Raw genomic sequence first — 25,155 nt, 5'->3', positions numbered from 1 at the left:
GCCAGACTCACGTGCCATGAAGGGTATCGGCTCCAGCGGAGAGATCTGGGAAGACCTCATGGAGGGGGAGGCTTTCGCCCTGGACCCAGTGTCGGAGGCATCCTAAGGACACCCACGCAGGAATACCCGCTGCTGCGGCCTCGCGAGCTGAGTGCACGGCATAAGGGGCCACAGGGCAGTTCCTTTTTTTTAAATTAATTAATTAATTAATTGATTAATTTAATTTTAATTTTAATTTTAATTTTTTTCCACAGGGCAATTCTGACAGGCTTTTTAAATAGTTAATAAGGAGGCTTTTATTATCACATAGAAAGGTTTAAAAAAAAAACAAATCCTTGGGGACACCTGGGGGGGCTCAGCGGTTGAGCATCTGCCTTCAGCCCAGGGCGTGACCCCGGGGTCCTGGGATCGAGTCCCACATCAGGCTTCTTCTTGCAGGGAGCCTGCTTCTCCCTCTGCCTGGGTCTCTCATGAATAAATAACATCTTAAAAAAAAAAACACACAAACAAACCCTGTAAAACATAGTTTTCATTTCAAGGAGCACAAGGCTTAGTGGCGGCACCAGGGCTAAATCCGTGCAGATAAATATGCCCTTACATCCATTGGCCATAAAAGCTGAAAGTTGATTTTTGGTGATCTACTTGTTAAACACAAAATGGGCCCCTGTTTTCGTGGACTTATAGAAGTTTGTGGTCTTTTATTTTTTTAGGAGAAAAATACAAATCACTAATATTTCTCATCTCTAACAGCCATAGCAAATATTTCAATAGGAAACAGCTTTTCTATAAAAGCAGTGTAAAATACATTTTTGTGTGCCTTGAGCCATAAGCCGTCCTCAGATGGCCCTCACTTAAATTCATTCCAAGAATCACTTCAAGGTTTAAGAGGCAACGCTTTGCTTTCTGTCACGACTGCAAAGATTTTTATTATCCAAACATGAAATACATTTTTTTTTGTAACATAAGAGCTTGGCAGTTGGCTCAGAATTTCACATTGTTTCCTGCCAATTCTGTTTTTAAAAACTAGACCTTATTTTTTAGGGCAGCTTTAGGTCCTGAGAAAATCTGAGCAAGCGTAGCTGGGGGGGGGGGTGTCTGTGAACACCCACCGGGATGAGCATCTGCGCCACACCTGAGAACAACGCTTAAATAGTTCTGAGTTCGTTTTCAAAACCTTAAAAATATAGAGGGAATTCAGAAATAATTACACCTTCTGGCTGTAAGTACTATTCATGTTTGGAAATGTTCATTTCGTGCTTTTCAAAAGAAAAAAAAATCTTTTGTATTGCTGGGATCATTCTTCGAAATATCCAATTCTTATTTCTTTGGTAAGAATCCCAGAATCTCAACCCAGGTGGTGGAGTCAGTGAAGCATCTGCCTTCAGCTCAGGTCACGATCCCGGGGTCCTGGGATCGAGCCCCACGTCGGGCTCCCAGCTCAGCGGGGCGTCTGCTTCTCCCTCTCCCTCTGCTGCTCCCCCTGCTTATGCTCTCTTTCTCTCTCTCAAATAAACAAATAAAATCTTTAAGAAAAAAAAAATTCACAGAAATGTCCATGTCTCCCCCCTCCGCGCCCCCCCGAGCCTGGCCTGTACTAACTTATGATCGGGCGTGTGGCTGTGGCCTAGGGCAGTAGCCACAGGAAACGGGCTATTTGGCATCTTCTAGGAAGTGCTGCAGCATCTCCGTGTGCCAGGGAGCATCGTGCTCCTCACCAGGACTTGCGCACCTGGCCACGTCCCCTCTCCACCCCGGTCATCGAGAAGCTCACAGCCAGAGCGCAGGCCTGGGGATGGCTTGGGTCCCACCGCAGGTGCAGGCACAGAAGGCAGGTCTACAAACCCAACGGGGGAGATGCTGATCCTGCCCCGTGTCATCGGGGCTTCCTTGGCTCCCCTAACCCCCAGCCCCACTCCACGTCCCCCGGAGGTGTTGGTACAAGCGGATGCAGCTCTCGGGGAGACAGTGGGGCAGTCATACTTTTATTTTTTTTATTTTTATTTTTTATATAAATTTATTTTTTATTGGTGTTCAATTTGCCAACATACAGAATAACACCCAGTGCTCATCTCGTCAAGTGTCCCCCTCAGGGCCCATCACCCAGTCACCCCCACCCCCCGCCCTCCTCCCCTTCCACCACCCCTAGTTCGTTTCCCAGAGTCAGGAGTCTTCATGCTCTGTCTCCCTTTCTGATATTTCCCACTCATTTTTCTCCTTTCCCCTTTATTCCCTTTCACTATTTTTTATATTCCCCAAATGAATGAGACCATATAATGTTTGTCCTTCTCCGATTGGCAGTCATACTTTTAAAGGTCCTACACAGGAGGTGTCCACACCCGTGTTGAAAGCTGTGTGGTGCCCTCCGGCCCCCGGGGCCCCCTCCCAGCCCCCGCACTGAGCATCGAGGCAGACCGGGGCCCCATCAGCACCCCACCCCTGCCTCTACCCCCATCCCCGCCCCAGAGAAGTGGCTCCCAGGGGTTGGTCCGTGTGGACGCCAACTTTCCCCTCTGGCTTCTGGCAGAAATGCAGCTCCAAGGAACACAAAACCAGAACATCGCAGAAAGCAAGGACGCCAGCGTACCTGAGTCCTGATGGTTGTGCTTTAGGTAGAGAGGGTCCAGTTTAAAGGCTCCTATCAGGTCCGTCCTCTTTTTCACCCTGGTTTGAGAGAACAAATGGTGGGGTTTAGCGAGGAAGCCCGGTGGAAGGGCCCCCGTGGCTTCCCTCCTGGTCCTTCTTCCAGCTGGCTCAGCGCAGACACACCTGCTCTGGCACCTGGACCCTGCTCTGTCAGGGTGTCTGTCAACTGAGCGCCCGCCATCCCCAGCCCCGCCACAGCACAGCGCTCATCTCCAGGACTCCGAGCACTCCAGGGGGCCGTCTAATGAAAAATAAATATTTGCTTTTCATCCCTGGTTCCTGGCACAGGGCAACTGAAACCCTTGGAATCTCTGGAGGAATAAGAATGGCTCTTGTAGGCCAATGAGGTGACAGGTGGCTGGGGCCCCCTGGGAGCTTCAGGATGGGGGCTGGTTGCCAGGAAAACCAAGTAGAGTTGAGGGTGGGACTCTGAGCCCTACAGCTTCAATCTCTGGGGAACCAGGGGGGAGGGGGAAGGACTGAGATTGAGTTAATGCCCGATGGCCAACGAGCCAATCCATCATACCTGTGTTGTGAAGGACAGTGATGCTCAACACATCAATGTGCTGGTACGGAGTCGTGCCTGGAGGACAGGGGAGCTCTGTGCCCTCCACCCACACCCCTTACCTTGTCCTACCCATCTCTTCCTCATTTGTTTCCTTTATAATAAATAAATCGGTAAATGGGCTGCCTGGGTGGTGTAGTCTGTTAAGCATCTGACTCTTGGTTTCAGCGCAGGCTACAACCTCAGGGTCCAGGGACGGAGCCCCGCATCAGGCTCCACACTCAGCACAGAGTCCACTTCAGATTCTCTCCCTTTCTCTCTGCCCCTCCCACTCGTGCTCTCTCTTTCTCTCTCAAATAAATAAACAAACCTTAAAAGAATTAAAAATAAGTCGGTAAGTAAGACAGGTGCCTTCCTGAGTGCAAGGAGCTATTCTGGCAAATTAGCAAATCTGAAGGCGTAGGGCGTTCGTGGAACCCCCAGCTTCACAGCAAATTGGACAGAAGTCGGGTACCCTTGGACACACGACGTGTAACTGCCCTGTGGGAAAGAGCCCGACTACCTGTGGGGTCTGTGCTAACTCCAGGTGGAATCCCTCTCTGGGACACCCAGGTGGTTTCTGAAGAGCTGGTGACCTGGTGTCGGGAGAGGAAACCCAGCAGGTGAGCACTTATGCCCTCTGAGGTCCAGGCCTGGCCCCGGCACTGATGAGCATCACGAGTGTGTGTGGGACGAGCAGGAGCTACAGGTGAGAAGGTGGCCCTCCTGCGAGCCGCCCTCAGACTCCGCAGGCAGTGATGGTCCCGGAGAACTCAGGTCACAACTCACACTTGAGCCGGGATTCGAGGCCTGAGCTCTATGATAATCACCTCTCCGCCTCATTTGGCCAGCAGGGACAGCACCTCCAAGCAATTTTATGGCAAATAGACTATCCTAGGGGCAAACTGGAGAAGAAATGTCAGCCTGACGGTAGCTGAGGCTTGAAAGCAAATATCATGTGAGTGAGTCTCAGAAAGACGGAGCCAGGGCGCGTGATTTAGCACGGCAGGAAGCGGCTCACCGGCGAGGAGGCAGGAGCCAGGGGTCAGACTTACTGAGGAAAGGTGATGCAAGTATTATTTCTACAAAGGGCTAAAGGGCAGACCCTGTCAGGGAGCAGTCCTGAGGGGTCTGCATGCCTTGAGCCTGTGCAGCAAGTCGCGTCACACCTGACCTCGTGCCTGCGTGGGCCGGGGTGGCGGGGCTCCACCGGAGTGCTCTGTGCTCAAGCCTCGGGGAGGACAGCAAGACGGAGGGGGGTACAAGCACTTCTGGCTCACGGTAGGACTCTGTCCCTCACAAACCAAGGTCACGCCCCCCTTCCCACTGAGGCCAGCGAGGACCTGGGAGCGTTGGTCTCTGGAATCAGAACATTCGCACGGTGCTGGAGCCCGCGTAGCCGAGAGCGGAAGAACGCGGCCGCCTCGCCGCTGATGAGCCGGACCAGCACACGCTCCAGACGCTTTCCTGAGCGACGGTCTTGTGCTGTACCGAAGTCTACACCGTCCTTAACTCAACCTGCAGGACTGTGTGGGGCCCACAGGATGAGGGCTCGTGCTGCATCCCGGGGCCAGCAACAGAGAAAAGCATCCAAGATGCGAAAGGGCACCAGGACCAAAGTGCAAGGAACCCACACCGAGACTCAGAAAACTGAGCACTGGTTGCTTATGATGCAGGTTCCAGTATCAAGTCTTATCACAAGTGGGGTGATGGACAATCTCCCCGAGGCACTGAACTTCGAAAGGAATCCAGTTTAACAGAAGTGTGCCAACGCTTTAAAAACTCCTTTGATTAAAAAAAAAAAAAAAGACTCCTTTGATAAAATTTAATTTTATGGGGCCCCTGGGTGGCTCCGTGGATGAGCGTCTGCCTTTGGCTCAGGGCATGACCCCGGCGTCCTGGGATCGAGTCCTGCACGGGCTCCCTGCGTGGAGCCTGCGTCTCCCTCTGCCTGGGTCTCTGCCTCTCTCTCTCTATCTCTCTATCTCTCTGTCTCTGTCTCTGTCTCTCTCTCTCTCTCTCTGTGTGTCTCTTGGGAATAAAAACGACTTTTAAAAAATTTTTAATTTTATTTGGAAAAAGACATCAAGCCTCTTTTTAAAGGGGCTTTTTCAAACACGCCCTTGGCGTATGTGGAATGTGAGGCTTTCTGTGGAGAAAATTTGATGTTAAACAGACACTGAGGTCTGAGCAGAGTGGCTCACATTTACATACAAAAGATTCAAAATACCCAATGAGCAATAAAAAAACTTATGAACGGAATAATGAAATCATTACGAAACATGTTTACTATGCCTATAACGACTGCAAGTTTTCGAAACTCCAATTATCTTGTCCATTTCAATATTTAGAGAAAATAACCAATATGTTTACTTTAAATTACAGACTAACCATTGGTAAAATTTCATTACACAAAAGAGAGGCTCATTTGATTTTAAGGAATACAAAACAGCTAGTGAGAGCTACAACAAAAAAAAAAAGAAAGAAAGAAAAAAAGAAAGAAAGAAAAGAAAAGAAAAGAAGAGAAAAGAGAAAAGAGAAAAGAAGAAAAGAAAAGAAAAGAAAAGAAAAGAAAAGAAAAGAAAAGAAAAGAAAAGAAAAGGTATCTTCCTTGCTGTATTAGGAAACATTTAAATACATCTGTAAAAAACAATTCAGAATTTAGGATTATTTGATTGTTTTGGACTCTTGGGGATCTAAAGGGATGCCCGGAATTTCTGATGTCTGGTTTTTACAAGTGTCTTACTCTACTGTGTTGACACCTTGTTCCACCACGATAACCTCCTCTAATAGCAAAACATGTGTATTTGAGTCCATGGATATTCAGGACGATGCAAAGGAGCCTCGAAGTAGATTCTCAGCCTGCATTCGCCGCACACTGCCTGGCACCATACTGCCAGGCATCCCCCTCTTATGCTGCGTAACATGCAGGGCTTCCCGCCACGAGAGAGCGAGCAAGTGCCCAGTGGACTCACAGCTCAGGTGGGCAGACGGGGTCGGGGGGAGCCTGCAGCCCCTAACCTCCGCCCTGGCCTGCGCGCTGCCCAAGCCTGGGCTAGAATCCAGCACTGTTTTCAAAGTCAGAGAGAAAGTGGGACTAACTGGCAGCTTGAACAAAAGCGGGAACACCATGGAGCTTGATTTTGCCTCATTCCCACCCAAAACCAGCTCCCATTTCCCCTGTATCCATCCAGAACAATGGTAACATGGTCCACGCTCTTCCTCGCGTTTAGGTGTGTTTGTAAACTGTGTGCCGACTTTCATGCATGTTCTCTTGAGATTCTTGTATCCCGTGAGATTCCTGATTCTCTGGTTCTTTTTAGTCAGTGTTAGGGTTTTTTTGTTTTGCTTTGTTTTGTGTTTTGGAGAAAGAGAGAGAGTGAGAGCTCGATTCAGGGTGAGGGCAGAGGGAGGGAGAGACGGAGAATCTTCAGCAGGCTCCCCGCTCAGCACGGAGCCCGACGCAGGGCTCGATCCCATAACCCTGAGATCACGACCTGAGCCGAAATCACGAGTCAGGTGCTGAACAAACTGAGCCGCCTAGGCCCCCTACTCTGTGTGAGTTTCTAAAACTTCATTGCGTTGCCATTACCCATTTATGGCTCTGGCCTGGAGAGCTGTGTGCCCATGAGCAGACCCCGTTGCCTCATCCCTAAAACAGGGATGACAGTTCCTACCCCTGCCTTGCGGTCGTACGACGATCACCCTTGAAGCGTGCACGCTCCCGGGGCTGGCGCCCACCTGGGCACAGAGCCAGGTGGCCTCAGGACTGAGAGTGGAAGTCAGCGGGGCTGTGCCAGGCCAGCAGGCGGGTCTGCTCAGCCTCGCAACTGTCGCCTACACAAACGGTGCTGCGTGGGCTCTCATTAACTAGTGAGACATTAAAAAGCTGCACATATCTGTAAAAACGCCAGTTTTAAACGTGGACAGCTGATTTAAAACGAATCTAAACCCACGTGGACCACTGGATTGACCTCCAGTGGCTTCCACTGTTGTGCACACGTCTGTCTCAGGGCCTTTGTATGGATGGTCTCCCCACCTGCACCCCAGCCAGGTTCCTGGACTCTTGCTCTATGACCTTGCATGGCCCTTCGTCAAATGCCATGTCACCCAGTGGGCCTTCCGTGACCTCTCTGCCTGCAACAATCAGGCAGTGAATGAATGGGGGGGCATGGAGGCATCTGCCCCACATGTTCCCCCCACCGTCCAGCTCCCGGGCACCCCCAAGCTTCTCACCTGAACCTCTGCCCTCTCTCTTCCTGAGCCTTCCCCCGCCGGGCCTCAACCGACATCGGTCTATACGTGATGTTATTTAGTTTCTCATTTTACTTGGGGTCTATTCCCTTTACTGGAAACTGTCCCAAGGCTGAGACTCTCCGAACTCGGACACTGTTCCGCCAGCACCTCGGCTGTGCAGCTGCCCATGGGGTTCAGACAGCCGTGGGAGGAGCCTTCTGGAAGCAGGGTGATGCTAAGTGTCGTCGCTGCCAAGACAAGAGAGCGACCAACCAACTGGGGCGGGGGGGGTGTTGGGGTAGAATGAGATCGGAATAAAACCTGGGGGATCCCTGGGTGGCTCAACGGTTTGGTGCCTGCCTTTGGCCCAGGGCATGATCCTGGAGTCCCGGGATCGAGTCCCACATCAGGATCCTTGCATAGAGCCTGCTTCTCCCTCTGCCTGAGTCTCTGCCTCTGTGTGTGTGTGTGTGTGTGTGTGTGTGTGTCATAAATAAATGAATAAAATCTTTTTAAAAATTAAAAAAAAAAAGAAAGAATAAAACCTGAGTTTGACAAGAATCGAATAGGCCAGCCAGAAAGTAGGTGGCACAATTAAGTTTGTAGGGTTGATAATAAGCTGACCCGGCTTAAATCCCTAAATGTCAGGCCAATGGTTTTATCTAGTCCTTTGCTGTCAGCGTCGTCATGCACTGAGCTGTGTCCCCCTCCCCAAAATCCGTATGCCGGAGCCCTAACCCCCAGGACCTCAGGATGTGACCGTCTGTGGACACGGGGTCTTTAAAGAGGCAACATAAGTGAAAACGAGGTCGTATGCCCGGGCGCTAAGCCAGTGTGACCAGCGTGTGGCCAGTGTCCTTACACGAAGATGACACACGCTCAGAAGAAAGGCCAAGTGAGGACACAGGAGGGACACCACGGCGGTCTGTCTGCACACCCGGCAGAGGCGTCCGCAGAAACCAGTGCTGTCCGCACCTTGGCCTCTCGTGTCCAGCCTCCAGAATCATGAGGATATAAGGCTCCGGAGTTTAAGCCACGGGGCGTGCGGCACTTTGTCGCAGCCGCCCGAGCGCAGTGCCTGACACAGCAGACAGCGGCCGTCTATGCTGAAAGGCAAATCCTCCAACATCAGAGTCCGGCAACAAGTCCTCCGTGTTTGTGAAGTCACAGGGTGAACCCCGGGGCTTGGGGGAGGACGGATTTCCCCACATGCGCGAAATCACCCAAAAATCCGGGACAAGCACTCTGTCCGGGACACAGAAAGCGCCGTCTCTGTGCTCAGAATGTGACGCAGGCGGGCGGCTGCTCCAGCACTGACTCCTCATCTCCCCTGCCCCCCAGTAACCGAGTGCCCTGCTCTGAAGCAGCTCACGCTGGGGGCTGCCCTGACACGTGACACTGACTTTCATTCAGCAGGCGTCAAGCCTCACCTCTGCCTCCGCCCCGTGACGTGACCTCAGCCCTGCGTCTCTCCCGCACGTCCCTTCCACTTTGCCAGGTTTCCCTGGGCGGGCTGCTGCCCGAGCTGAACGCAGGGTCCTGCTGGCAGCCCCGGTCCCACCGCGCCCGGCGAAGGGCTCCGTCCCTTCTCAGCCCCGCCACGGACAGAGCCGTCCTCCCCCATCCCTAACATGCCCTGGCTTTTCGGGCCCAAGGCCAGGACACCACATTTCTGTATCCATCCTTAGTATGTCTCAACGTTACATCACAGACCATGACCCCGAATGCTTGCCCCTGAGATCGGGACCTGAGCTGAGATCAGAGTCAGACCCTTAACCGACTGAGCCACCCGGGTGCCCCTAAACATCTACATCTGATATTATGATTTTGCCCAGGTAACGAGTGAGATGTCCGGGTGCGCCACGGGCCCTCTGTCCAGACCATGGGGCAGCCCTCCCAGGCCCCGCCAGCTGGCACTGAGGCCACCACCCCTCCCAAAATGAAGCAGGCAGCCCCCCCCCCCGGCCGTGCACCAGCGCCGTTCCAGGGACCCACAATCTGACCAAACACACCAGCAGGATAGAATTACACTTCAGTCCCAATGAAAGCCGGAAAAAAAAGGGGGGGGGACTTCTAACACACCGTGTGAGCCACTCCTCGCGTGCTCCACTTTAAATAAAATAGGTGAACGCAGCCGCAAGAATAGACAAGGATACTGACCTCCGTACAGGCCATACTTGCACGGATCCCTGCTAGTATTTCGGATGAAGCTGCATCTGGAATGCCCACACCCGAAGGGGCTTTGAAATCACCTACCAAAGTCTGGGTCGGAGGCTGACAGAAAAGAATTGATTTGGACCGAGTTTTTAGTAAAGCGCTGAAGATGTGATTTTTTTTTTTTTTTTGAAGATATGATTTTTACCGAAGGAGCATCCATCTGGGCACTCAGGAAACCGGGAGAACAGACTGGTTGGGGCGGGTACAGACTCCGTCCTTCACCTCTCGGGTGTGAGAAACCATTCATTCACTCACACGCCCAAGTCTGCACAAAATTCACGCAAAGCCCCCAAGTGTTAAGGTCGATTAACCTCCTTCCTCCCGCAATGAACGCACAGATCCGGTTCCCACCGTTCCCACACTGCTCCCAAAGATCCCTCTTCCTTCAAACACGGTCTGCGTGGTGGGGGGTCATCCGCGTACGTTCCTGAATTGTTTCTCTTGCTCTGAATATAACCTACGTGATGGTGGCTCTGCTGTTAAGAATTTTCAGGGAACTGTGTGGGAAACAGGACTACTCTTATTTTTCCTTAGCAAATGCTTTCGAGCCCTTGGGCTTAGAGTCATGAAACATCAAAGAATAAAAACGCAGAAGCCACCAGATTAGAAACACGCCCTGAAATTTCCTTTCGTCCTCTTTGTTCAAGCTGGTGAGATGGAGCAACCGAGTTCTCGCGCCCATACGCTGCTGTACTGTGTTCTGGTCCACAGTTTCCTACGGGGCAAGACTTAGCACGAATCCCCGCTTCGGGAGGCAGGGAGGCAGCGGGCAGAGGACGACGCGCCCCGCAGTGACGGTGTCCGCCCCGCCAGGCTTCCTCCCCGCGAACCCCCCCTTGTGAAGTGCAGTGGACGCAGGGCTGGACGTCCAGCCGGTGGGGAGACTCACCACATGGCAGAGCAGTCAAAGTTCACCAGCAGCCATTTGTGGGGATTGAAGTTAAACGAATCTGCAAACTGCCGAGGAACAGGGACAACAAAGAGAAGACATCTCAGTTACGAACGTCTCGCTGTAAACAAGACCCCCTACACGACGAAGGGCAATCTGTTTTCTCGGGAGTAAGACCGCGCCGAGGGACGGGAGCTGAGGCCATGGGGCACGGGGGCAGGAGCAGCTGGGGAGGCCCAGGCTCCGGACCTCGCTGGGCCTCTCTGTACTCATGGCCTTTTTTGTTTGTTTTTAAAAAATCTATTTATTTATTCACGAGACACACACACACACACAGAGGCAGAGACACAGGCAGAGGGAGATCCAGGCTCCATGCGGGGAGCCCGACATGGGACTCGATCCCAGGACCCAAGGGTCATGCCCTGAGCCGAAGGCAGGTGCCCAACTGTGGAGCCCCCCGGGTGCCCCTCTACTCATTTTCAAGTGGGAACAATGCATCACAGCTCAGGAACGCACAGCGCTGATGAGAGGTGGTTCGGGGCCGAAGCACAAAGCAAGAAGGACAGTTTAACAGTCAGCCCACCCGAGGTTTGACCCCAGCTCAACAGCCTCCTGCACTGTTTGCAAATTTGCATAGACCCGACTGGGAATGTTTGCTTTCTGGAGAAATGGTGGCATCCCAGGCCCGAACCCCTCCACCCAGCCCCTGCCACGGAGCACGCTCCCCACTTCCAAGGCTGGGCCGTGGCTGCTGCTGGTCTGTGGGTGTGCAGATCTGCAGGTGGGAGCCGGCCAGCTGGGTGGGTGGTGGTGGTCCTAGGGGCCACGGTGACGGCTACTGATACTCAGGAGCTTGCGGTGAAGTTGGAAGATCCGGCCAGAGGGCAATCGCTCGGGTGCAATGTGAAAACAAGCATCACGTAGCCATGACTAGGCAGGCTTGCTGCTTGGAGGAGGAGGACGGGGACTCGCCCAGTCGGGCCAGAGGTGCCTGCAGAGGGCACCCCACAGAACTGGGCAAGGCACGAGCCCCCCACCTCCCCCGGGGCATGAAGGCCTCCAGCCTGCTCGCAGTCCTCGGGATCGCAGTGTACCCAGGACAGGTCAGGACATAAGCTTTGTTGGAAGAGCCCCCGATTTGGCCTTAGCGCTCCTACTGTCCGGCCATGTGCCCTCGGTGGGATGAGTCCAGGGCAGATGAAGGAGCTGCCGGCGTAGGCAGCATCGATGTGCAGCCACATGTCCTCCTTGTTACCTGAAATCCAGAGGAGTCCAGGAGAACGTATACATGAGGGACTAGACTGAGCTAATCTAGAACTTTCCTGTTAACACCGCCCTTTATTTCTGTGTTCATCCTAATTCAGTGTAGGGCTTTCACGTTTGAAGCAGGCGGATATGAGGACCTTGCATAATTCAAAACATGGGGAACCCGAATATGCAATCCTAGGGCGACGCCAAGGGAGGATGAGGAGAGCTGCTGTCCTGCGAGTCCCAGCAGCAACAGGGACACGGCTCACATCTGGGGGACTCTCCTGCCCTGGAGCCACATGAGTCCCTACTCAAAATAACTGGGACAATTCACCGCGCTCCCTTCTCTCGTAACATGGGATGTTATCGATATTTTATGTCGTACACTTTCAAATTTGCACAGTCTGGACTCATGTACAACGTATGTACCTTTCAAACCACTAGACCCTTTGGAATAATCACACGGGAATTCCCGTGTACCCTGGAGGAAATTGTAGCGACCAGGCCTACGGGACCCTTTCTGCCTGCACCTTCCCCCAAGTTCACGTGCTAGCGAAGTTCTCAGCATACACACATCATCGTAAGCGACAGGAGGCTGGAAACATCACTCCTAACCTACAGCCATCGGGATCACCCCGATTTTTATTTAATTGGTTGGCTTCTTTATTACCACTGATGCAACAAGCAATGACTCTTCCCACGTACCTAAACATTTTCTTCTTTCTTTTTAAAGACAATATCCACACTCATTGCACACCTATCAGCAACGGGCTCCCATCCTTCTGGAAGACAGTGCGTAGCAACTGCAAACAACAGGCTTTAGCTCGTCGATTTTAGGGGCTGCCCTATTTCCAAGCAGAAAATAAGATTTCAACAACCAAGACCGGCCGAGGAGGGCACTCGGCATCTCCACGGAGCTCTCCCGAAGGGTGCGCTCTTATATTCTTCAAAACGCGTGCCCAGGTTGGTCCCCCGGCTGCTGAGCAGGACCCGGGTCCAGCTGGAGGCCCAGGGGGGCAGCCAGGGGTGGGCGCCCCGCCACCAGGGAGACATCTGCTCGGCCGACTGCAGCCTCGCGCATCAGCCCGCTCCGGGGGAGCAGATTCATTTCCTTCCAGGTTTCGATAAGAGCAGTTTTGAGAAGGAGACGGGAAATGACAACGAGTTTCATTTGTTGATAAAAGGAGACAAAATGTGAAAGAAGAGCCTTGTTTGCCGAGAATTTTATTAGTTCCCTCCCAGCGGGGCTGGTCTGTTTAATCGCCTTTCATTACCCAACTGCTGTGTGCTCTTCCTGCCGCCAGAGAGAAGGGTTCTTATCTCCGGGCTGGGGACGCAGCAGGATATTGCAACCCCGTTATCTGACCAGTTGGGCAGCAAGGCTCTCGCTGGGCGAGGAACAATGCAGGAGCCGGGGAAATGACTCACATCGGCTATGAGATCCTGTCTGCTGTTGATAGGATCTTGCTCCAGGGCCTGGCGCTGCGGTGGCCTGACAGTTAGCTGCCCCTTAGGAAAGCCGAAACCCCCAGGTCCTGGGATTGTGGGGAGGAGCGGGGTGGTGGGAGAAGACTGTGCAACCGCTAACCTGACACTGGGGACAGGCCACACGCACCCCCGGCAAAGGCTTTGCCCTCCATCCCCGGGGTCCGGGGGCGGCCCCTCCTGCTCACATGCCCCATCTCTGTAAAACGAGTCATTTGTATGGTGTGGAGGTTTCCCCCTCGAGACACCCACGGGCCCAGCTCCCGGCAGCAAGCTGCAGAGTGCGGGTGTTAGCACGCTTACCGGAACCTCTCACACGCCACAGCCCCCCTCCCTGACATTCACGGGGGCCTCGGAAGCCCCACTCGCCACCCCCTCCCCAGCACTAAGCCGAGGGCTGGGCATGTGCGCGGGGATCCACAAGCAATTACCATGTGAGTAGTGAATAAATGCACGGATGGGATGGAGAGACGGAGCGGAGTGCTGCTTCACTTATCAGCAACCAGCGGACATCCTTCGCTAGGACAGGAATATTTGCATCTGCACCTGACGCCGCGTCTCTGGTATTACAGCGTCACGAGCATCCGAACAAGCAATAAGTAAATCGACGGGCAGCATGACACGAGAGTGGGGTGATGCCCGGCCTCGTGGGTGGGATCCTTCTATCGCCCTTCAGCGCGGCGGCAGGGACAGTCCCTGAACCCCCCGCCCCGCCAGATGCTGCTTTCAATTCAATTAACTCCTGCAACCCGCAGCCCCCGCTCGGAGGAGATGTCATTACTAAAGCCACTCTGTGAGGTGTACAGATGACACCGGCCCGCCCGCAGGGGCACGGCTCGTCCCCGGGGAAAGCTGGCGTTCACACAGTCCTCTACTGCCAGTGGCCGCACCTCGAACCCCTGCACCGCGTGTGGCCCGGGGTCCCACGAAAGCCTTTTGCCTCCGAGCATAGAGTCAAGGCCGTGGCTCCTCTGCTCACGATCTCCCTCCCCTGGGCTCACTGCTAAGTCTATGTCTCTGGACCCTGTATCGTGTCTGCAACTAAGTTCCTGGACAGGAGGAGCATCCTGCCCCGTGAGCTGCCACCGGCGGCGGCCAAGTGGGCGGCCCGACTTGGGTCTGAGATGGCCCGTCCGGACCAGCCCAGGTCGCCGTCTCCCCGCATCACGTCTGCACCACACCACCCCTCTGCAGCCCAGGGGGAGCACAGTACTGGTCGAGAGCTTTGACGACTATTTCTCAGAAGCAGCAGGTATCTTAGTGGGTGTTACGTGCCGCCCATTTCAGACTCCAAAAGCGGTAAAGGACGTGCAAACGCACCCGTGCCCGCTGGTTCAATATCTATTAAAATAATACCCCACGGAGCGGCGTGGTCCGAACACGCATTCCTATTCCTACTGAACCAGATCGCATAGAACTGCAGGTTGCTTTGACCCATTACCTCCGGATCCGAAAGGCATTAAGATTTTACTTTCTTCCTAAATATTTCCCCACAGTTTTATGAGCTAAGATGCAGGCTGCCGTGAGAACTCCACCCGGGACTTGTGCCGGCGGAAAAAATAGCTGCGAAAACCAGTGTGTTTGCAGAAGGCAGGTTGTATGACTGAGCAGATTCTCAATCCCCCTTATTAGGAAATCTGATTTCTGCTAATCAAAGAATTTGTTTGGCATTGCCGAAACGAAGCACAGCAGTGACAGATGGAATGTCCCAGCCACGGCAGAAGAAGTCACTGATAACATAAGACTTTTAAGCAAGGATAGGATTAAAGATAGGAGGGGGCGCCTGGGTGGCTCAATGGGTTGGGTGGCCGACTCTTGGGGATGGAGCCCCATCGAGCTCCAGGCTCCGCATGGAGTCGGCCTGTGGATTCTCTGTCTCTCTGCCTCTGCCCTTCCCCAAAATAGATACATGCATACACACACGTTTAAAAAAAAAAAAAACAAAAAAAAATAAAAATAAAAAAAATAAAAAAAATAAAAACCCAAACCGACGATCTTATTCAAGATAAAGAGCGCACCCACCTCTACTCCGTTCAGAAGATGCCGGAACTCCGGGCAGATGAAGGAGCTGCCCGCATAGGCAGCATCGATATGCAGCCACATGTCCTCCTTGTTACCTGAAATCCAGAGGTGACTCGTGAGCTCCCCTCCGGGGACGCGGGAGCCTGATGATCGCCCCGTCCCACCCAGTGCTCTTCCTGGGAAAGGCCCATCAAAAGCCTTTGTTCTCGATTCGGGCCCCCGGCAGGCCCTGGGGTCTGAAGGCCGTGAGGCTGAGCACAGAGGCGGTGAGCTGGCCCCAGACCACGCTGGCCCAGGCCGGGGCCCAGGAGGGCGCGTGTAGAAGATGAGGAAATGGGATCGGCCGCCCTGCTTGACCCCAAGGTGGACACTCAGGCTCTAAGGGGCCGTGTGCGCCGTCCCTCGGGGCGCCTCGTCCACACTTCATTCCAGCGGCACCACCTTTCCCTCCTTCCCGCATCTCACCCACGGGGAATTGGCTGCGATTCTCCGGGCTAACCCGTCCTCACACCCTGCCCCCCAGAGCCGCCGGGGAGCTCCCACGGCCCCTGTGACTTCTCTCCGCCCGCCCCCTGCCCCACCTCCACGCCATCGTACTCAACACATCCTGGCTTATTTCATGCTACCTGCGACCATCCCGGGCTCCTTCGTGAACATGATTTCTGCTTTCCACGTGCCCCGGAATTGCCTGGCAGGAAGGGGCCAGGCCTTCCCGTGCGGGTGGAAGAAGGGGCACGAGGGACCCGAAGCACGCTTTACGGGGCTGCGGGCCTCTGTGGCGCCGTCCTCCTGGCCCCGCGGGGCCCCGCGTGGGTGGGGCCGTGAGCCCGCAAGAACCCGCAGCCTCCAGGCAACGGGGCATCTCTGCTCAAATAGCACAGCTCGGCCCCGCTCCCACGGCCACGGTCCCCATGCTGCAGGGGCCTCCCGCTGTGGCTCGGTGCGCCGCGGGCCTGGGCACCCCAGGGGCAGCCACAGGGCAGATGGCAAAGCGCAGGGCCAGGCTGTGCTCTCCGCAGGGCCGTCCGGGCCGCCCCCGACCACCCGTCAGGAAACTCGGTTTTCTGTTAGAGGCTCTTCAGAGGATCGAGACTGTGGTGTCTGTTGGGTTCGGGACTGCGGAGGGAAGGGGTGACACAGAGCAGGGCCCCGGGGCCTGGACGGGCAGACGGATCAGGAAGGAGGAAGGGGAACGGGTTCCAGAGGCATGAGGGTTCCCATTCAGCCCTCATCCTCGTGAGAGACCCCCGAGCCACCCATGCTGGCCGGGGCCCCCCCAGGACACGTGCAGGACTGCGGGTCGGAATCCACGGCCTCACGCAGGGGACGGAATGACACCAGCCCTGGGACCCCTGCACTCGGGAATGTGTAGGGGCCGCGGAGAAGGTGGAAAAGACAGGGGCACACGGGGGAAGGGGTGCAGCGGGGCCTTGACTTTACTTCGGAAGAGCCCTGGCCTTTGCCCTGCTCCCGGGAGGTGACCTCTCGCCCCTGGAGTCCCCGCCGGAGAGGGTCCTTTCCCGCCTGGCTCTTTGGCTCCAAACAGTGCGACAGCCTGACTAATGCCGGCGGCTGCGGGCCCCAGGCCACCTGACCTAGTGCGACCCGGGGACGGCAGGTGCCAGCTGGGCTCCCCCGAGGAGCTGGAGGCCGCGGGTCGGCCCGGCGGCCAGCACGTGGCTGACGCCCCATCACCCTCTGAGGCTACAGGCCCGGTGAGCTTCCGCGGTGCTGGGTGTCGTCATAGCCGGGCGAGCTAGCCACCCACGGACCTTCCCCCGTCTGCCCTGCACCTGTGCCCGCTGCAATACCCCGTACCCCTGAGGGGCTTCCAGGGAGTCCTGTAAGTCCTTCTAGTGGATCGTCGGACCCAAGGTGGTTCCAGAAAGTGCTGGAAGCGAGGGCGGTGCTTGAGGGACTGTGACCCTTCCTGCGCCCCCCTCCTGAGCACCCCGGTGCCGCCGGGCGGGGCTCAGGCTGCCCTGTGCGCCCCGCTCCCCTTCCGCCCTCCCTGGGGCCCCACACTCTGCCTCCCACTGTCACACCTGCCTGTCGCCTTCAATGACCTGCTTTCTGCATCCCTTCCTCGCTCCAGTATAACCTGCAGGAAACCTCCCTAGACCCATCCTAGTGGACCGCGGGGGACCTCGTTTTAAAACTACCCCAAAAGAAAACCTCTTTTCCTAAAGCAGCAGTTTGGGGACAACCACCTTCCGGCGCCCCCGACTTTGCTGAATCATGGTGGACGCGTCAGGGACTGAATCGTGTCGACGGTGTGTTCCAGTCACAGCACCGGGCGAGGTCAGCTCAGGCTCCCGGGCAGCCCCGTCTGACGCCATCTGACATCGTGGACCACAGAGTGAGTGGCGACCGTCGAGGACACGGTGTCAGAGGGGGCGGAGCGGGCGGCCCGGGGCTTATGGGCAGGTGCCGGCCTCCTGACCATGACAGTGTCACCCGCAGTAAATATGATGTGGACATGAACCTCACGTAGGGACTGAGGCCGTGAGCGGCGGGGCTGTGGCTCTGCGGCTGTCGGGCCCCTCAGTCGGCCCACACCGGCCACTGTGTCTGCACCAAACCCTCCTGGAGCTCGCGGTCCCTGCGACCCCAGACCCAGGGGGCAGGGGGGCTCCAGGACCGCGGGACAGCCTGAGCCGGGCCCCCACCTGCCGTGGGCGGAGAGCACGGGCCTCCCAGGCTGTCATCCGGCTGGCGGAGGCCCGGAGCTCGGCCGCGGGGCTGCGTGGGCCCTGCCCTGCCAAGGCGCCCCTAAACCCCAGAGCCCTGGGATATCCAGTTCCCGGCCCGACATCTGAGCCGCAGGAGCGCCAAGCCGCTGGGCCGGGCACGTTTGCAGCCTGCGGGGTGACGCCCCGGCCACGGGCCTCAGCCACCGGCTGTCACCCGCCTGCCCCTGGCTGCACATGAACCTGCACGAACCGGCACATCCGTGCCCGCGGCGCCCGTCCCGAGGGTCGCACGATCTCTGTGCATCTGCCGCCCTCTGCACGGCCCAGTGAGGGAAGCTCCGGTGTCCGACCCTGGCGCCGTACAGATGGGGACACGACGCCGGGGACAGGACGACCCACAGCCGAGGTGGTGGGGCTGGGCCCCAAGCAGGTGCAACCACATAGCCCGACGCTGCTGCTGCGGGGGACCCCATGGGGGAGGGACGCGGACAGGCCGGGACCAGTGTCCGCAGGTGGCGTGTCTCACACCAGCTACAGGGATGGGGGCTGGGGTCTGAACAGCCCCATTGTCGGGGCAGCGGAGGGAGGGGGCGCTGGGCCCTGAGGCCGGGAACAAGGCCGGGGAGGGGGCCGGGAACCTGCACCCCCTCCCCAGGGCAAGGCCCCTGCCACGAAACCCCTCCCAGGCCTGCACTGAAGAAGAAACTTTGGAAACATGGGCCTTACGCACGGCCCGCCTTGGGGATCCTCTGAACCCCCTCCCCGGGACCCCACCGCCATGTGCTTGATGGAGGAGGGAGGGTCGAGTGGCCCCGGAGGCACAGCAGCAGATTCCCCCGAGGAATCCGGGGTCTGGGTGTCCCTGGCTTTAGGGCGTGAGGTCACGTGCTTCTTGACGGTCACCTCAGAAGCCTCGGCCGCTTCCTCCGAAGCCGGTAACCAACCCGACTCTGGCCCGATTCGCTCAGGGGGCCCAGAGCCCTGCGACCCTGGGGCCCGGCTGCGCCCCGTGGGAGACTCCTTCCTTCCAGACGGCGCGTCGGGCCGGCTGAGCTCCACTGGTCCACGGAAGCCGGGGTCTGAGTTTGTGGACTTGACGCTAATGAAATCTGTGCCGGTGCGAATATAGGAGTCAGGGCAAGCGTCGGATCGTGGGGTCACCCGTGTTAGCGTCCCTCGCATCCTCCCTCGGCCGGCACCGCATCCTGCATGGTCGCGGTGTTACCTTGCCTAAGTGAACGGCTAATGCCCTGACAGAGGACGGGCCCCGAGAGGAAGGTCCACGGGAGCTTCCCGTGCCGAGAACATTTTGCAGAAGAAAATTCAGCCGGATACTTACAGATAGGACCCACTTCTAACAGATTGTCGAATGAGCAGCAGGACGTGGTCCCCAGTGTGGCCACCACCTGGAAAGTAAAAAGCAGACCTGTTTTAGGGTCGACGGCCCCGGGAGTCACCGTGGAACCTCTGCACGCACCCCTGCAGCCCCCGGGCGGGCCCTGAGCCTCGGAGGTGCAGCCGGGTGGGTGCCCGCCAGGTGCCCGCCCGCTGGAGACGGGGTCTGTGCACGCCGGTCCCGTCCCTGCACGGAAGCTTCCCGACGGGTGCAGAGAAACATCCGCCGGCGGGAACCAGGCTGGACGTTGGGAGCAGTGCTCGCCCAGGACTGACGTGCCGAGGGCTGAGGGGCGGGGAGGGCGGACGGTGTGTCCCGGGCCTGCTTCCCTGACCGAAGCACGGAGGTCAACCAGCGACAGCAGGTCCTTGCTACAGTGCAGGGGGGCGCGGAGCCTGCCTGGTTGGCGCGTGTGGGCAGAGGTGCCGAGAGCACCTGCCCACACCTGCCCTGGAACAGCACCGCGGGCGGCTCAGAGACCCCTGGGCTTTGACCAGGAGTCCCACCCGCTGGCTCTGCTCTGCGGCCCATCCTCCAAACAGCCCCACTCCCAGGGGAGCTTCAGGCCTCAAAAGAGGAAGGTTTGGGCAGCCCGGGGGGCGCAGCGGTTTAGAGCCTGCCTTCGGCCCAGGGCGTGATCCTGGAGACCCGGGATCGAATCCCACGTCGGGCTCCCGGTGCATGGAGCCTGCTTCTCCCTCTGCCTGGGTCTCTGCCCCCCTCTCTCTCTATGTCTCTCATGCATAAATAGATAAAATATTAAAAAAATAAAAAAAGAGGAAGGTTTGCTCCAAGCACACTCATGAGAAGGCCTCACAGACCCTGAAAACAATTCCTAAAGGTGCGTTTTGAGATGTCGTTGGGCACCGTCGGTCACACGAGTGGGAAAGCCGGCCTGGCCTACACCCGCACCTGCTATCTGAGCGCGTCGTGAGGCAGCGAGGGAGCGGGTGCCGTCCGACCGGTGGGTGTCCCCCCCCCGACACGGGGCTCCCCGGCCCGGGAGCTCCAGAATGCAGGTCCCGCGTCTGAGCTCCCGGCATTGCGGGGAATGCGGAACTTGGCTGCATGTGGAATCGGGGCTGAAACCTATTTGCCGAACGCAGACTCTCTCCGAAGTGATCAAAAAGCTCGTGGTGTTTACAAGAGCGAGGGGCCTGACCGATTCCCGATGCCAGGGCCATCTGGATAACGCTGTTTCTCCCTCGCTGGGACAAGAGTGTGAATTTTCATTCCACGTGAGTGGAGAATTCGATTCTGATTTTTACTGAGCCCCCACTAGGACCCCGGCGGCGCCACGGCGCCCTGAGAGCAGAGGTGAAGAGGCGAGGGCTGGAGACCCACGCAGTCTGGTAAACCTGAGCACCTGGCCGAGGCCCGTCTGGCTCTGCGTCACCAGGACCACCTGCATTTGCCTGGAGCCCCCGGTGCCTCGCAGAGAAGGTCCAAGCAAGCGCTCCTGCAGGAGTGCCAGCATTGTGCCCGCCCGCGGCTGGCTCAGCGGGCCAGCCTGGCTCTCCGTGGACATGGTCGCCTGGGGCCAGAGCTGCCCCCTGCCCAGCGGGTGCTGGGCCAGACTCTGGCGGAACTCACGGTGGCCGTGGGGTGTGAGCAGGGGAGCCGGGCCCCGACGGGCTACTCTCAGGCCGGGCAGGAGCATTGTGTAGAAATTGTTTTTTTAAAGATTCTATTTATTTATTTGACACAGAGACAGAGAGAGAACCTAAGCAGGGGCAGCAGCAGTGGGAGAAGGAAAAGCAGGCTCCTGGCTGAGCCCGACGCGGGACTCGATCCCAGGACCCTGAGAGCATGACCAGAGCTGAGGGGAGAAGGCTCACCGACTGAGCCCTCAGGCGCCCCTGAATGTTGCATCGTGACTCAGCTACAGCGAAGCTGCCGGGTTGGGAGCCGCCTGCCAGTGGGGAGATGGCTGGTGTCATGGCCACGCAGGAGGGACAGGCGGCACCCCGAGGGCCACGCAGGGAGGGACACGCTGCGCCCCCAGGGCCACGCAGGGAGGGACAGGCTGCGCCCCCAGGGCCACGCAGGGAGGCGCCCGACCTGGCAGCCTTGGAGCCAGAGGTGCAGGAGGCAGGAGCATGCGAGGCAGGGGAGCAGTGGAGGGGCAGCTGCTTTGCATAAACTCCACAGGCTTTGGGGCAAGGGACGGTCCCTCGTGGCCTTGGCTGTGGGGGTCGCGGCCCGGAGCCCCACGGAGGAGACTTGGGGTGCGGGCCGGATGGGCGGGTTTGCTGAGAAGCAGGCCATCCCCCGTCTCCCGCCCGGGCCAGTCCTGGGGGGACAGCCAAGCCTCAGGAATACAGGAAAGGAAAACGCAGGATGGACCCGCTCACACTTAGGCCGCATCCTTGGGGCAAAAGCCGCAGGTTGGAGGCCCAGCTCCTGCTTTTCCTTTCGGCAGGTCTGGAGGCCTCAGGCGTCGGCATCCCCTCCCTCCACACCCCGCGTGCCTCCCCTGCACCAGCATCTCGGCGCCACTCCCAGGGACAAGGTGATTTTCCTCTGGTATTTGCAATTTCTTCCCAATTTATAACTGAATAGTGAGATGCTTCGTCGGAGGCACCTGGCTCAGTAGGTACAACCTGTGACTCTTAGGACACTTCGCCTGCGTCACTAAAGGAATAGCAAAAAAAAAAGTACAGGGAAAGACCACGGAGTGACTCATCCATCTTACCACTGGCTTGTAGTTTATTTTCTCAATTTCAACGATTTCTTAAGAAAGACCTTTCTATTGCTTACATGTCCCTTCAACGTCCTATAATGTTCCTCAATTTCTAACTGAAATAAATGCACTTTGTGTTCTTAAGACTACACGTGTACTAAGCGTCCTCTCGTTAAAATTACTTTCCACCTACGAACGTGCACACAGGAAAGGTCCCAATATTGCCCAATATTAACACTGCCTGTCTCTCGAGACTAGTTTTGCATCTCATACACGCACCCTCACTTTCCAGGTCTGCGTACTGAGCCTGGAGCGTCTCTGTAAAGACCGTAAGAGCCCGCCTTGTCATCGGCCCCGGCTCAGTGGAGGGCCACGCGGGGGACGGGTCCCAAGCACCCACCCAGCCCCGTCTGGGGCTTCTCTGTGTGTGGCGCCCGACGGGCTGGACAGGTTTACTATCTGTACTCTGCAGTTGACTTAAGTGAGACCCTGCGGGTGGCTTTGTCCTGCCAGGTGAGGACAGAGCCCAGCGCCTGGGCCAGGCCCGGGCCCTTCGGCTGAGCCTGCCAGGGGACCGGGCTGTCAGCGGGTGCGTGTTCTAGGTGCCGTGGGCAGCTTGTTCTAATTCTCAGAAGCTTCTTTCCAAAAAATAAAATAAAATAAAATAAAATAAAATAAAATAAAATAAAATAAAATAAAATAAAATAATAAAAAATTTAAAAATTTAAAAAAATTAAAAAAGAAAAAAGAAAAAAAGAAGCTTCTTTCCAGCCCTGCACCTGCTGCGCTCCAGGCTCTGATTACCCCGGCTAAGCGCACTGACGCTAACCTGATTTGGGCTGGGCTGCGGGGCCATAATCACATTTGTGCCGGGGGAGGGAGCGCGGGGACGGGGCCTGCAGCTCGGCCGCTGCCCAGACGCCGTCCCTCCTGCCTGCCTGCCGCGCCGCCCACACGCACCCCGCGGCCGCTGCCCTCTGGCCCGGGCCTGACCTTATGAAGTCGGCTCCAGGGGCGGCCAGCCGGCCCCGGGAGGGAGGGCAGCTCTTCCAAGCCCCCCACAGATCCGAGGAGGGGCCGAGATTCACCTGTCCTGGTTCCAACTTGCCAAATGGGCCCCTCGCTCTCTGCCAAGGGCCTTGGATTCCGGGATGTCTGCGACCCCTCAGGCAGTGGGGCCCCATCTCGGAACCGTGCAGGCTGCTGTGTCTCCCAGAACTATGACCACTAGATTCAGTTTCAACGGAGCCAGTGGGCGGCGTGTCCACATGTGAAGCTGCCGCCCCTCTCGGCTGGGCCTGGCCTCCCTCTCTGGCTCCAGGGTCCCCGGCTGAGGAACCCGCGGAAGATGAACATCCTGCACGTCCTCCAACACGCGCGACCTCTCAGGTCCCTGTGCCGTGCCCTCCTCTCTTCTTCAACCGGAAAGGCCCTGTGGCCACGAGCGCTGCCCAAGGACCCTCCAGGACCTCCGCCGGCCCCCCACCCCGCCCTGTGCGTGCACGCTGCTCACCAGACAGCGCCAACACCGGGCAACGCGAGTCTCCCCAGCGGGCACCGTCCCCTGAGGAGGAGGCCGATGCCCCCCGAGTCCCTGGGGCCCAGCACGCGTGGATGGGCTGTCAGCCTTCCCCGCGCTCTGGCACAGGGGCTGGTCCGGGGTCCATTGTGTAAAACGTCACAGCTTTCCCCCAATGGTTGCTGGAATCTCGCTATTTAGGGCAACACTCCGACGGTGGCACACCCACCGGGGGCCCAACCTACCAATGCTAACGTGGTTGGTTCCTCCCGCCCACAAGGGGTCCTGTCCTCAATACCTGCCTCCCTCCTTCTTACTGGCTTCTCGACCGCGTATGAACACACCCAGGGCTCGCTTCTGTACACCCCACGTTGCCCCAGCGTCGCAGGCCCTGCCCGTGCTCTCCTGGCCCCCTTACACTTGAATCCCCGCCCCCATCCTCACTCCCACGTGGGCCCTGGGCAATCCGAATTCAAACCCCTGCCGCTCCTGTAGAGCCAGTGGGGCACCGAGGGATCCTGAGCCCCCGGGCGGCGTGGCTTCAGCTCCCGGTCCGGCTCCCTCCCACCCGCGGTCTCTCCCTCTCCTTCCTCCCGGGGCTCCTCTCTCCCAACGCTTCTTCATCAGTCGGTGTTCTCTCCCAGACCCGGGAGGCTGCACGTGCATTCCAGCAACCCCGGGACCACCCGAACTCCGGGGACCCGCACCTGCTTCGGGTGCAGGCCTCCCCTCCCCTGGGAACTCGGCTGTCTCGGGGGCTTCCCTACTTCGACGGGCAGACCTTCAGCTCCTGCAAAGCTGCGCTCAGCCCGCCCGCCGTGTCCCACGCCCTGCTGCTCCGGTCTCTGGGCTCTCGGGTCTCACGGCTCAGGCATGGACTGGGTCACCACCAAGTTCGGGAAGTCCTCCCGCGCTCCCACCTCGCCTCCTGCTCTGGTTGGCCACCACTTCCTCCATGAATGCCTCTTGAATCCATTTCTTCTCTTCATACCCATCGCCACCCTCATCCTCCACCAGTCGCCAGACTGTTTCATCCCCTGCTTCTCATCTCGCCTCCCACTCCCGTCTGCTACCCTAACCACCTGCCAGTGATTGTTAACATTAATCATGTTTTCCCGCCTCCCCATGCGGGCGATGGATGACTTTTACATCCCAACATACTCCTGCGGGCAAAGTCAGACTTGGCTGGAACTCCATTTTTCAGATGAGGAATGGTTTAGGGTTAAGTCACGACCCCTGCCAGTGTCGGGGGTTAGTTGCTGAGGACTGTGTGTCATGGTTGGGGGATGAGTGACAGGCCACGGGAAGGACAGCAGCTCCACCACCCCACCCCTGCCCAGGTGAAGCCACTCCAGTGTGCCCTGTTGTTTGTATAGGGCAATTGGAATTGGTGCCCAGTGGGGACAGTCACTCAGATTTAGGCCTGTATAATCACGGACCAATGGCCAAAAGCATGCTTCCCACCACGCTCCCTGTGCCAGGCTTCATCCCAGCCTGTGCCCCTCAGTCACCAGAGGGGCTTCCGAAAATACAAATCAGATCATGTCTCTTTTCTGCTTAAAACTCCTTTAATGACCACA

The 25,155-nt window shown here is 57.2% G+C and overlaps 1 protein-coding gene across 5 annotated transcripts in view; it reads right to left on the bottom strand.

The window, feature by feature from the left end:
- Nucleotides 1-25,155, bottom strand: part of DDC (dopa decarboxylase) — a 74,203-nt gene that overhangs the window by 11,740 nt on the left and 37,308 nt on the right. For all 5 annotated transcript variants that reach the window (XM_072791713.1, XM_072791712.1, XM_072791715.1 and 2 more), the window contains 4 exons: nt 19,317-19,383; nt 15,285-15,379; nt 10,530-10,597; nt 2,585-2,661 (listed from right to left, as the gene is read on the bottom strand). In XM_072791713.1, coding sequence (XP_072647814.1) covers nt 2,585-2,661; nt 10,530-10,597; nt 15,285-15,379; nt 19,317-19,383 — 307 coding nt within the window. The remainder of the gene's footprint in view (nt 1-2,584; nt 2,662-10,529; nt 10,598-15,284; nt 15,380-19,316; nt 19,384-25,155) is intronic.

This window comes from Canis lupus, chromosome 21, assembly GCF_048164855.1.
Source record: "Canis lupus baileyi chromosome 21, mCanLup2.hap1, whole genome shotgun sequence".
Lineage (NCBI taxonomy): Eukaryota > Metazoa > Chordata > Mammalia > Carnivora > Canidae > Canis > Canis lupus.
The sequence above is the reverse complement of the archived record's forward strand: the minus strand, read 5'-3'. Positions and strand labels throughout refer to the sequence as shown.